Genomic DNA, 13,912 nt, shown 5'->3' with positions numbered 1-13,912 from the left:
AAATGTAGTTATGCCTGTGATGATTGCATCTGTACTGACTGAATACATACAGACCTTGCTGTCATTACTCCCTAAACAATGCAGTGTAACAACTATTTCCATAGCATTTGCATTGCATTAGGTATTAGAAGTCATGTAGGTATGATTGAAAGCATATGGAGCATGTGCAAACACCACACCATTCTACATACGGGATTTGAGGTTGCACATTTTGATATCTGCAGGGGGTCCTTTTCTGCATCTCAATCCCCACTCCCCAACCCCATAAAAGGAAAGGCTAGATCAGGAATCCTCTGCTATTTCTTCCAGGTCTTTTTAAAAATCACATTCACAGCGTCCAGTGGGGAACATATTTTTCTAAGCCCTTCTGCTCATGCCAATTTATTCAGAGTCAGGACAGTTTAGGGAGAGCTTAGTTAAGGATGCTTTTCTGATCCAGTTCCCTGTCGGGCCACTGTGAAGGAGGTCTCTGGAGCCCACTTAGTCACTGAGCAGCCACCAAATGATTCAGAACAGTTCGGCCAAGGTTAGCTTGATGTTTCTGGCTTGTTTCCTTAATTTGTTAGACTCCATCTCCCAATTTCTGTAGTCACAGACCTGACTGTGCTTGGAGGCGGTGAGGAGCTCTGGGGTAGGAGGCAGGTGTGGGTTGTGCAGCCCTGCCTGGCAGATGGAGCTGGGCAGAGCTTCCAAGGAAGAGCTGTGCAGGCCCACTCGGCAGAGCCCCTGGCTCCTCCTGCAGTCTCCGGACACAGCTCTGCCTCTGGACACCTGAGTCCACTAAGACTTAGCCACTGAGACCCACAGTGAGGCAAACAAGAGTAGCCTGGTCCTCAGGACAGCTGAACTCAGCAAGTGTGACTCAGGACCTCCTTGACGGGTCACTGAGCACTGAGAGGGGTCCCTCCTCTAGCAGGGACTGCAGTAGGGGACTTCATAGCTGTGTAAAAAGATTGGCTGTGATGGAGCAGAAGAACTGAAATTGTTGAATTATGTGGAACACTCAAGAGACAGCAGAGAGGTCCCGTTTGGCATTCTCTGGGCATGTTGGGAAAGATTGCTTGGCAGAGGCTGCATCTGAACTGTGGTTTGAGTTTATCTTTAGAAGGGGTTGGGCATTGGGGTTGCTTTCCAAAATGGTCTCCTAAGCCTGTGAATTCTAAAGTAAGCTTACTCAGTTGCTTTCTCTATAGTAGTGGTTTATAAACGTCCAAGGTTACATTAGAATTGCTCTGGATGGAGCCAGGGCTGGTATTGTGTGCTTGTAATCTGTAGGAGGCTGAGACAGGAGGATTGCAAGTTTGAGGCCCGCCTGGGCAACTTAGTGAGATCCTGTCTCAAAATTTTAAAAAAATAAAATAAAATCAAAAGGGAAGGAGATGTAGCTCAATGGTAGAGTGGCCCTGGGTTGAATACCTCATACAGAAAAAAATAAAAATTAAAAAAAAAAAAAGTTAAATTGTGTGGGAAGAGACAGGAAGGACAGGAATCTACATCTTTTAATAAACAACTCAGGTAGTTCTGAGGTCTGAGTCTTTCCTGAAACCCTGAAGACAGAAATAGGAGCCTAAGTGGGTGGTGGGAGAGAGTGTGGTACAACCAGAAGCTCAAACTGGAATTTCTGTGATGATGCGGATGGGCATCTGAATGGCACGCATCCCCAATATGTGGGACCAATGTAGTGGCTTCTACGTGAGGGAGGAACCAGGATGCATTTGTTATCTGCCCTGAATTAATCCCCACTTTGTAAATAAGTACTAAAACGCTGCTAACTAACTAACCCATCCTTCTCCTGGGGTTCTTTGCCAGGAACAACACAAAGTGGTGTCGAACATGGTGTTCTTACCGCCCTTTCTTCCCTCCCTGTCCCCTGTGCCCACCTAGGATCATCTTCCCACACTCCCTCTGTCTTCTCTTGGTGAATTCTAACCCATCTTCAAGATCCATTCAAAAAGACACTTTGTGGGTGTTCCTGGAGATAAATCTTATGACGACTTTTTTTCACAATTTTAGGAAATGTCAAAATGTATATAGAAGTAAAACTCACGATGATTCTGTCGTTCACATATTTCCAACATTGATAGTTTTCTATCCAAACTTTTCTCCATGAGTTGTTGCTATTTGTAGAATTGGGATTATACATTATGCAAGATTTGAGAGCAAGACAAAACCTTTAATAGGTACACCCTTCCCTTTCCCACACCTGGAAACCAACCACTTAACAGATTTAACCATGTGTTTGTGGCCAAATATTTTATTACTAGCATTTGACTGTCATCAAATAATCTTCAAAAATAAGATTATTTCAAATGAAAGATAATCTATTATTAGTTTGCTTTTGTGCATAATTTTTTATACACAAAACTTACTAGGAGACCTTGAACATCACTTCATTTCTTTGCACCACAGTGTACAGATTTGTCAAATGGGGATAATAATCATTTCTATCTTATAGGATGCTATAAGGACTGAATGAATTAATATAGCCAAGGAGTGAAACTCAGTGGTAGAGCTCATGCTTAGCATGTATAAGGCCCTGGGTTCAATTCTTTGTACTGGAAGAAAGAGAGAGAAAGGGGTTGAGTGGGGAGAATCAGAGAAGGAGAAAAAGAAATAAAGAAGGAATGGCACGCATCCCCAATATGTGGGACCAATGTAGTGGCTTCTGCGTGAGGAAGGAACCAGGATGCATTTGTTATCTGCTCTGTCTTAATTTCCACTATAACAAAGCCAGTTAGAACACAGCTTTCCAGTTAATACTATGTTAGCTATTATCATTTATATACTATATAAAATTATTAAATCTTCATTTATTTTCTAGTAACAAAAGTCATGAGTAACTTTGAACATACAAAATGGAAAAGATATAAAACTTATTTCATATATTACCATATTCACAATGTATACACCAAACTGTTAATCCTGGCCAAGACAATAGAACTTTGGGACATTTTTTTCCAATTTTTTATGTATATATTTTTTTTAATTTCAAGGGGTTTCATCACACACAAGATTTTGTAACTTGATTTTCTTACCTCACGGTGTACTTTAAATGTAAGTAAGCACCAGATTGATTTTTCTTGTTCTTTTTTTGCTTAATTTCATTTCATATTTAATTGGCAAAAGACAGTTGCACATACCTATGGGGTGTTCATTCTCTTCCATAGCTGCATGATGCTCTGCCATAGAGCTGTGCCACAACGTACCTGACATTCCCTTATCCATGAACTCTTTCTTTGTAATTTTTACAATTACAAACAATAGTAAATAAGTCACATTTTTTTCTGGCTCTTTGCATGTTGAGTCATTTGAGATTGTTCAGACTGTGCCTGTATTCTGTGGACATCTTTATGTGGACATCTCTGTGTACTCACGTGAAGTTTTCTGTGGGAGAAATTCCTAGAGGTGGAAATACTGGCTCTGTAGGCCTGTAGAGATTTAAAGGTTTTTATACTTGTTGCCAAATTACCCTCCACACAGGTCATACCCATTATACTCCCACCATTGGTGCATGTCAGCACTCGTTTTCCCACTGGGAAATGAGAACAACATGAGCCTGTCGTCCTGTGCTTTAATGTTTGCCAGTCTAATAGATGTAACCTTTGTGTCATTGTAATGGTTTCTCTCCGTCATTTTAATTTTCTTTTAATAGTAGTGAGGTTAAAGTCATTATCATGTTTATTGACCATTTGTATTCCTTATGAAAAATCTCCTGCTCACTGCCCTTATGGTCATGTGTTTCTTTTTGTCTTTTTTTTTTTTTTTTATGTCTTTGTAAGTATAATGTTAATCTAGTAAATCTCTATCTAGTGTGTGGGTTGCAACTCTATCAATTTTTACTTTATCAATTTTGTTTCAATTTTTTTCTCCCTTGTGTTCAGACTTGGTAATTTCTACCAATCTGTCTTCAAGTTTATTCATCCTTTCCTCTGTCATCTTCTATTATGCTATGAAGTCTGCCCGTTGAATGATTTAATTTCAGTTAATCTTTTTTCCAGTTAAAAAAATTCCATTTGGTTCTTTTCTAAATATTCTCTATTTCCCTGCCAAGGAGCTCCTGTCTTTTCATTCATGACTAGCATATTTACCTTTATTTCTTTGAACATGGTGATAGTAGCTGCTTTAAAGTCCTTGTATAATAATTTCAACATCTGCATAATTTTACAGTTCATCTCCATTGACTGTCTTTCCCTTTGAGAATAAGTCACATTTTTTTTCTGGCTCTTTGCATGTTGAGTCATTTTAGATTGTACAGACTATGTCTGTTTTCTGTTATTTTGTTTGAGTAATCCTGTGGGGAGACTCACTGCAAATCCTCTCACCTGTAAGTGAAGCAGCTCCAATCTCAATTCTTTCCTTCATCTTAATTTGGATTATGTGTGATGTGTCTCATACATGTGTGATTCAGGGGTCACTCAGAGGCTGGGGTAGAGTTTATAGACAAATTTGGGGTACCTTTTCCCTGATTCTTTCTTTTCAGAACGCTCCCCCTCACTCACTAGCTACCCTAGTTAGCCCAGGATCTGTTTCCTGGGTCTTCAGGCCAGAAGGATATTGGGTTATCTATTTTAGAGCTTTTACTGTCCTTCACTTTTCCCTTACCATAGCCCCTCCTTGGGGCTCATCCTCCAAGTTTTGACTCTCCTCCAGAACCTTCGGACTTTGTTTACTCTCATGTTGTTGTCTTTCTTTTCTTTTCCCCCTTTTTTTTTCTTTTCAGTATTTATTTCCACATTCAAAAGCGTCCATGTGTCCTTTGTTTATCCTCCAAACCAAAAGCAGAGCTATGGGCTTTGTTTGTAGGGCCCATGTCGCTGTAGCTAATTGTGCCTGGCGAGGGGCAAACAGTGACAGAAGTTTGCAGACAGGACACAGAGTGTTGTTGTGGATGAAGATCTCCCCAGGGCCGATCTGGGTCGTGCTTCCTTTCAGGCCTCAGCCAGAGAGTGTGTGTGTCCCTTGGCAGGATGTCACTCCTGCTGCAACTCCACTCACTGTCAGCCCACATGGGATACAGCGATGTCCCCAAGAGGATATAGACTATCTGGCCTGCTGCCTTCTATTCATTCTGCTCCCCAGAAAGGCAGTGGACCAAGGTGGGCAAGGCTTTGGCTTTGAAAGTTAGGCACGTCTGGGTTCAGACTTTGACTCCGTCATTGCTAGCTGCTCAGTGTCTCTGAGCCTCAGTTTCCCTTTTTATGAAATGACCATTTCACAGTCTGTGCGGATTCCCGTGGGACAGTGCTCACCAACCCATTGCACAGTAGCTGGCACAGAGTTAACTCACCTAATGAGGATCAGGGTGCTCTGCTGCCAGGTCAGGGATATGGTGTTGTGCCACTTGTCTGCTGTGTGACCTTAGGCAGGTTCTGCAGTCTCTGGTTCTATCTGCAGGAATTTCCACGTCTGGAATGAAGCCTGGTTTATGCGAAATGACCTGGGCCCCATATTCAATGGATGGCAGGTGTTGGATGCTACCCCCCAGGAAAGGAGCCAAGGTAATCCTCTGCTGGCCCTGCTTTGGGCTTAGCTTCAAGTCATGAGCCTCCCCATTATTTACAGCAGGACAGCGACACAAGTAGAAACCTAAAAGGCCTCTCCTTCACTGCAAAGTGTAACACGGTTTTTAACACTGTTTTTAAAATTTAAGTAGCAGCTCGGGCTGCTACTTAACAAGGTGCCTCCTCTGCACCCCGTCTGGCTGCTACTCCCACGGGAGAGGCCCCGGCATGTGCCAGGTGACTTTCCAGCAGCTTGTCCTTCTCAGCCCAGAAACCTCATGGCTCCCTTTGGCCCTTGGGATGTATTCCACGTTCTCTGCTCGACCCCAGACCTCAGGATTGTGACCACAGCAGTCCCCTCTCCTCCCTGGGTGTCCTCAAACACAGCTCTCCTTCCATCAGGCCACCGCATCTCTGTTCCAGGACTGAACTCTGGCCCTGGCCTCTCTCCCTCCTCTCTCCTATCAGGGCTGGGGTCCCAGGCTCTCTTGGGGCCTTTCCTCCATGGCATGTCTTGTCTAGCACCTTCATTTTGAGTTGTTTGTTTGAAACCCAAGCTCCCTGTGCTGCATGCCAGAGGAGGAAGGTGAAGATCAGGGCAGGAGAGCTCAGAGAAGCAAGAGATCCTGGGGGCTGGGCATTGGGGGAGTCTTCCAGGAATAAGAGAGCAATGACCTTGTAGGCCAGAGTGATTCAGAGAGGAAGAAAAGAGACAGTGGCCATGAGCACAAGACAGGGAAGACTGACTTCTTTAGGAAACAGATCGACAGGCCTGGACCAGTTGAGATTAGGCACCCAAGGGAGGCTGGATGGAGCCAGGGTTAGGTAAGGGTGGAGTTGGAGGAGGGTGCCATTGCAGAAAGATAGCAATGGGAAGGTGCCCGCTGAGTCCAGATGAGTCGGGCACACAGTCCCCACTGAAGGAGCTTGGCCAGGGCAGAGGCAGGGGGCTGGCGTGATGGCAGAAGGTCCTCAGAGAAGCAGGCTCTGCAAGGCGGTGGCAGATGGATCAGGCCTTAGCACCTACGCGCCCAACCTCTCGTCCTGGCCACCAGGAGTGTACCAGTGCGGCCCAGCTTCGGTGAACGCGGTCCGAGAGGGTGATGTGGACCTGAATTTCGACATGCCCTTCATCTTTGCGGAAGTGAACGCTGACCGCGTCACCTGGATCTATAATGCTTCCAATGGCAGCCAGAAGCAGAACGGCGTGGACACTCGCAGCATTGGCCAATTCATCAGCACCAAGGCGGTGGGCAGCTACTCGCGCATGGATGTCACGGAGAAGTACAAGTACCCAGAAGGTAAGAGGGCCCTGATGGCTGGCCCCGCAAGGCTCCAGGGTGGGCAGGCAGTTTTGAGGGTGGAGAGGAGAAAAGGCCTCATTTCCCTGCCACCTTGCTCAGCTACTTCTGCCTGAATGGGAGGATGGCTCCTTGGCATGGAATGTCCTTGGCAGCTGCCCTGACAGTGGGGACAGGAATGTCAATCGTAGAAGTTTGCTTCAGGGCACAGGGAGCTGTCTGCCCAGCTCAGCTCCAGCTGTGTCTCCTTGTCAGTGCACAGCTGGGGAAGCATTAGGACTGAACCTCACAGGGGGAGACATGTTACCCATGAAGATCCCCGAGGTTTGGGGCAAGATTTTCCTGTCCTCCTGCTCCCCTATCCTCCACTTGAAAACAAGAAAGGGACAAAGAAACCTAGAGACACAGGCCTGGGCTATGTTCATTTAGAGGCTTCCCAAAAAGCCAGATGAGGTGTGATCGCATGGTAAAGCAACGCTCGAGTCTCCAAAACCTCCGGCATGCACACCAGCGCTGGTCCTTGGGGTGGCCTTGAAAGGCCAGGTGTTATGGAGCTCCCTGACCTCCAGTTCCATCTGTTGCTTGGAAATTGTTTTTGGAACCATCAGCATAGTGGTTGATTCTCCGTGGTGGCAAAAGTTCTGCCTGTGAAGGTGAAGTTCATGTTTAGAAATAGCCCAGAGTAATGTAGCGCTTGTTTTAGCAGGCCATGGTCACTCCTTAATGGGTTTAATGGTTCACTCTTTCTGAAATGTTTGGAAATAGTTGATGCATTGTTCCTTGCAGCTGATTCCCAAGGTCAAGAGGAGAACTCTTGCAAAGGTGCTCACAGTGCCCCCTAAAATAAGCTTGAAATCTTTGAGCAACTTCTGGTTCTTCTTGGTGTTGTCCAAAGTTTATAGAAGAGGAAATCTGAGACAGGGCCTGACCCCTATGTCACCCTTCTGAGTGACGATCTTTGTGGAGATTTTTGAGAAATACCTCTGGGGTCATGAGATTGATGGCCTCAGTTTGGCCTCCACCTATCTCTGCAGGCTATCCCCAGAGTGGAGGTCAGATGAACCTTCTGTCAGTCCATAAGCATGCAGGGAGCCTGTCAAATCTAAAAAAATAAATCATTAGAGCCAGGGTTCTCCAAAAATAAGTTATATTTATTTGGGAATGGCAGAGCATTGTAATGGGAATACACATACCATAGTGAACGGTGGGTGTGTGCAAAGAGAGTGAGACAAGGAGACATTTTTTAAGGCAAAAAACAAAGATTACATCAGATATTTTAATGCAATAAACTTTGGGCAGAATGATCAATAACCAGAGTGACATCAGTCCAAGGGTTAACAGTCGCTGGGAAGATGTCCTTGTAGAGGTCATTTTTGTGTCTGGCTGTGGTGGCCTCTGTGAAAACTCTTGGTTCTGGCAGAGTCTTTTGAGTTCATTGCTGTCAGTCCATCATGCATGAGGATTCTTTCTTCAAAATCTCTCAGCTTCATTAAATTATTATTATTATTATTATTATTATTATTTTGGTTAGGGTTGACACCAGCAACTCCATTTTTATGCTGGCAGCTCTCCCCAGTCATTCTTGAGTGCCTGCTCCAGGCTTGGGCCCGGGGCATGCAACAAGAGAGCACAGCAGACAGGGTCCTGGGGGAGGCAAACGGAGAAGGAGGGTTTTTCAACAATGTCATGATGCAGAAACAGGTGTACAGAGAACAAGCGACCTAGGACAGAAAATGAACTCCAGTTCTACCACTTATAACTATGCAGTCTCAAGCAGGTTTCATATGATCTCAGATTCCTGGTTTCCTCACTGGGAACATGAGAATGGCAATACCTGTCTTCAGTTGGATTTAAATATAGGGCTGTACGCAGTGTGCCAAGTGCAGTGCCTGGCATCTACAGAGGACTTAATAAATAGTGTGGTAGCCTATCCTAACATCTGTAACCTCCCTGGAATAATGATTTCCCAAGGCACTGCTTACTTGCATACAGGAGCCTATGAGTCTCCTATTATTCCTGCACCTTGATCCTGCTCTTCCAGGGCTCTGGCTAACCCAGCCAAACCCCCTAAGCAATGGAGAGAGGCTAAGTAGGGAGTCCCTGCAAAACTCCTGGAAATGTCTCAGCCCTGGCATGAGCAAGACAGATCCCCCTGACCAGTGTTGCCCAGTTTTTCTTACCTGATAATACCAGCTTGTCTCTGAGAGCCCCAGGGAGGAAAAGCTCATAAAATGGGTTGCTAAGCATTTACACAACAGCAACACCACAGGGAGAAAACAGCAGCAGGAAGTTTAGTATTGAGTAAGCCCAGCAGGTGACCTATATAGGCATCTAAGCGCTGAGCCTCATTGTGCAAACACACCTGCTTGGAGGTCCCAGGCATAGAAGGCTCAGATCCCTGCTCGCTCCCAGCTCGCTCGCAGCCCTGGGCGTGGACTGACAGCGGACCAGACAATGGAAGGGCACCCAAAGGAACCCAGCCTACCAGCAGCTCTTGGCTCGGGTAATCAATCTGGCTGCCTCCTTTCAATAGGGCGTGTGGGAGGAACCTTAGGCCAGGGCTCTAGAAGGTCCCTTCCTCCTCTGCATGTAATCCCCAGCGTGGCTTGGCCCAGTCACCTCTTAGCCTGATGTGCTTGGATCCCTTAGCCTCTGAAGTCTCTGCCTATAACCTACAGGCAAGAGCTCACCAAGTTGTAAAGTGCTGATCGTAAGTCACCTGGCGTCTTAGAAATGTCACAGGTTGGTTGAGGGAGCAAGGGTCCATCGGGTGGCCTGCAGAGGTCAACGTGGTCATTCTTCCAGATTCCTGGGAGAACTCTCCTTCTCCTTTTCCAGGTCCAGGCAGGGAGCCTCCCACTGCCTAGCCGGCCTCAGGCTGCTGAGTCAGCCTGGCAGAGGCCAGCAGTTGGTTACTCAGCTCTTATTGCCCCCAGAGCCCTTTTTGGGTACATAATTGTCACTCTCCAAGGGTTCCTTATCCCCCTCATATTGGGCAGCACCCTCAACTGCATCAGAATCAGAAAACCCATCCTTTTATTCATAACTTGGAACCATATCAGCCACGGGAAGTTCTAGTTGACTGGCACAGACACAAATGTCATTCTCTGACTTTTAAAGTGCCTTTAGACACAAGCAGGGGAACACAGGGAAGTGTTTTGATTTTTTTTTTTTTTAACAAAATCAGGTCTAAATCATAACTTTGTTTTTTGTATTTTGGTGTTTTTTTTTTTCTTATGAATTCACCCTAACCTTTTTTCAGCTCAGTTTTTATTATTTACTTTAAAATGGCCTGTTAAGTCCCATAAAAACCTTTAAAAAAAATAAAGCAAGGTATGGTGGTCTACACCTGTGCTAAGGCAGGAGGATCACAAGTTTAAGGGTAGCCTGGGTAATTAAGTAAGATCCTGTCTTAAAATTAAGGCTGTGTGGTAAGATCACTCTGGGTTCAATTTCCAGTATCAGAAAAAAAGAAAGAAATCTAACTTGACACAAGAGAATGATCAAGCCATATAGTAATCTTGGGCAGGAGCAGACCAGCTTCATGACAATATTGACCAGACTGGAGAAAGGACCCAAGACCAGCAGCCTGGGAGCCTCGGTCAGGAGTATGAATGGATATCTTGCTTTGAGTGTCATGGTGGCAGAGCAGTAGAGCCAGTGTTAGTTCCAGGACCCCCCTTCCAGGTAGGCCACTGACCTTCGTCCCAATTGCTGCCACCCAGGTTCTGGTGAGGAACGGCAAGTGCAACAACGGGCAATGAAAAAACTGAAACCCAGTGCGTCCATCACGCCAACATCGGCCGAGAGTGAGGAAGGAGAGGGGTCGTCGCCCAGCATCTCTGGGAGGTTCAAGGTCAACGGTGTACTGGAAGTAGGCCAAGAAGTCAACCTAGTCCTGCTGCTCAAAAACCAGAGCCAGGACAGAAAGACGGTGGCCGTGCACATGACCGCCTGGACCATCGTCTACAATGGCACACTTGTCCACGAGGTGTGGAAGGACTCTGCCATCATATCCCTGGAATCCGAAGAAGGTAACTTGTCCTCTCAGCGGTGCAAAGTAGTTAGCAGTCTGTGGAGAACAGGAGGGCTCCTGCTGGGCTCCCGGTGAACTAGCTGACGGGGGACAGAGGAATGAAGGAGGATAAGCCTTAGATTTGAGGGCTTGGCAGTTACCATCTCTATGAACAGCATTAAGTCGTGATGGTATCGACCAAAATCCTCTTACACCCTAGGAGAGGGAGGGAAGGAGACGTTGGCAGCTCATAGCCACAGCACAGGCATACACACCCCAGCAATTTGCAGAGTGTCCTTAAATACTACTTTGTTCAAATCTTCTCCAAGAGGGTAGATATTAGTGTCCATGTTATGGAGACAGAAATAAGGTTTAGAGATGGCATCAAAGCCCGCGAGTGGCAATACCAAGGTCTTCATCCTTGGTTTCCAGAGCCTGTTTGCCATGTCACCATTCCCACCTTCACCCTGCCCCCACCTCACTTCCCCTCCCAACGGATCGCTTTTTAGGTTCAGCCCCAGGTGGACTGTAATATACCACAGGGTCTCGAAGCCTCCCCAGTGCCCCCCAGAGCTGCCAGGGTGTGAGTGGAGTTCTTGATTCCTGACAAAGTGACAGGTTTTCTTAGAGCTTTGAGCATTTGGGAGGAACAGTGACTCCTTGCCCCAGGGTGGTGCAGGCAGGTGGGGAGGGAAGAGGTGGAGCGGAGGAAACCAGCCGGGTTTTGTGGGATCAGAATGCAGGTATGCCCACACTGGCAAAATCCTTCCAGCTGTGATGAAAAGTTTGGACTCACAAAGCCGATTAGCAAGGGCGGGGTAGCTATTTGCTTCACATAATGGAATCTGATTAATGATGTAGCCCATCATGAAAGAATTATGTCTGCAGAGAAATTGAGATGTGCTTCACCTGTCAGAAGGCAGCATCCTCCACCAGTCTCTTGGGGCAGATTTTGGTAGAAATGTTTTAAATATCAGAAACAACTTTTTAAAATGTTTTTAAAATTTGTTCTAATTATTATACATGACAGTAGAATGCATTATGACACATCATACATAAATGGAGTATAACTTCTCATTCTTCTGGTGGTACATGATGTAGAATCCCACTGGTCATGTTGTCACATATGCCCATAGGGTAATACCATCCAATTCATTCTACTATCCTTACTACCCCCTCCCTTCACTCCCCTCTGTCTCATCCAAAGTACCTCTGATTTTACCTAGCCACCCACTCATTGTGCTGCATATCAGAGACAACATTCAGCCTTTGGTTTTTTGAGACTGGCTGATTTCCCTTAGCATGATATTCTCCAGCTCCATCCATTTACTTGCAAATACCAAAATTTTGTTGTTCTTTAAGGCGGAGTCATGTTGTATTGTGTATATATACCACATTTTCTTTATCCATTCACCTGTTGAAGGGCACCTAGGTCATTCCATAGTTTAGCTACTGTGAGTTGAGTTGCTATACACAAAAGGCACACTGGGAACAGTCATGGCATTGCTGGTGGGACTGAAAATTGGTACAACCATTCTGGAAAGCAGTATGGAGATTCCTCAGAAAATTTAGAAGGGAACCACCAATTGATCCAGCTATCTCATTCCTCTGTATACTCAAAGGACTTAAAATCAGCCTACTATATTGATGCAGCCACATCAGTGTTTATTTCTTTTTTCTTAATTACAGCATTACAGTTATACATAGTAGTTGGGTTCATTTTGACAAAATCATACATGCATGGGATTCGATTTCAATCCTGTTTGTCCCTCCCTCCCTCCTCTTCTCTTTCTCCCTCTTCTCCTCGCTCTACTCTATTTATCTTTCTTTCGCTAGTTTGTTTTTGATTGCTGCTTCCTACATACACATACAGGTGATATTATTTACCTTTGAAACTCAAAGGAGGATTTTGTATTGTTTCCGTGGGTTGTTTTTTTGTATGTGAGTGTGTGTGTGTGTGTGTGTGTGTGTGTGTGTGTGTAGTGTGTGGTAGTAGGAACTGAACCCAGGGCCTCACACATGATAGGGAAGCATTCTACCACTGAGCTACACCCCCAGCCCTGGAAGAAGCTATTTCTGGAGGCCAAAAATAATCCACATAAGGAAAATGGGTTCAAAAACGTCCTTTAGCAAGAGACAGTGGACCAAAATGGGAAAGAGATGGGGAGGCAGGCACAGTGGTCCTGGAGACTTGATGCTGTCTAGTGCTTGCTGGGTGATCCTAGGTAAGTCTCTTGCCCTCTCTGAACCTCAGGTTTGGATCAAGAGGGTTCAGTCACTGAGAGGGTTGGAGCATCTGATGCAAGGGACTGTCTTTTCCGTTCTGGGGACAGTCATGGCAAATTCCTCCTGGATCAAAAGCAGCACAACCGCATGAGGGAGAACAGTGTCCAGGGCCGTCAGAGCAGAGGCAGTGCCTGTGGACTGCAGTATCAGAACAGGAGATGCCCTGAACCCTGGAGAGGAGCTGGACAGATGGACTGCGGCCAGGGAAAGCAGTTCCATGTAGGGAACAAGAGGCAGGTGGAGAAGGGCAGACGTGCCTGTTCTGTGTAAGGAAGGGTGAGAAACGTGGAGGTGAGCCGGTCACAGCAACGCAGGGCCAGCTGAGGGTCTGGGCTCCATCTCTGAGGTAGCCAAAAGCCATGGAAGATTTTTATTTTAACATGAAAGAGGAGCAACGTGATTTAGAAAAAAATGTGGCCTTGCAAAGCTTTGTCAGTGGCGTGTGGATGATTCCAAAGCAGGAGAGCCCAGAAGCGGGTTGGGGAAGGTTTTGCAATAGAATCGCAGGTCACTGATGACTGGAAGGCTCCAAGCCCTTCTTTAGCTGATACCCCGGCTTCCCTCCCCGGTTATTATTGTGTTGTCGTCGTTATTGTTGGTGCCGTTAGGCCATCAGTTAACATTCCCACTCCTCTCTGCCTCTTTAGGAGGAAACTTGCCTTTAACATTTTCCAGAGCAGGGGGTGAGGAAGCCCATCCTTTCCAGAGTCCGCCCAGCTCCCTGGAGCTCTGGGCCCCCCCTGGGCCCTGCCCTGGAGCCCACCCAGCACGGGGCCTGGCCCAATCCTCCCTGCTTGAGCTGGCTTGAC

The 13,912-nt window shown here is 46.1% G+C and overlaps 1 protein-coding gene across 1 annotated transcript in view; it reads left to right on the top strand.

Moving 5' to 3' along the window:
- Tgm3 (transglutaminase 3) overlaps positions 1–13,912 on the top strand; it is a 51,342-nt gene that overhangs the window by 32,613 nt on the left and 4,817 nt on the right. Inside the window, exons 8-10 of the mRNA XM_076849447.2 lie at positions 5,395–5,498; positions 6,557–6,802; positions 10,528–10,836. Coding sequence (XP_076705562.2) covers positions 5,395–5,498; positions 6,557–6,802; positions 10,528–10,836 — 659 coding nt within the window. The remainder of the gene's footprint in view (positions 1–5,394; positions 5,499–6,556; positions 6,803–10,527; positions 10,837–13,912) is intronic.

Source organism: Callospermophilus lateralis, chromosome 3 (genome assembly GCF_048772815.1).
Source record: "Callospermophilus lateralis isolate mCalLat2 chromosome 3, mCalLat2.hap1, whole genome shotgun sequence".
Classification (NCBI taxonomy): domain Eukaryota; kingdom Metazoa; phylum Chordata; class Mammalia; order Rodentia; family Sciuridae; genus Callospermophilus; species Callospermophilus lateralis.
This window is presented reverse-complemented; position numbering and strand designations above follow the sequence as displayed.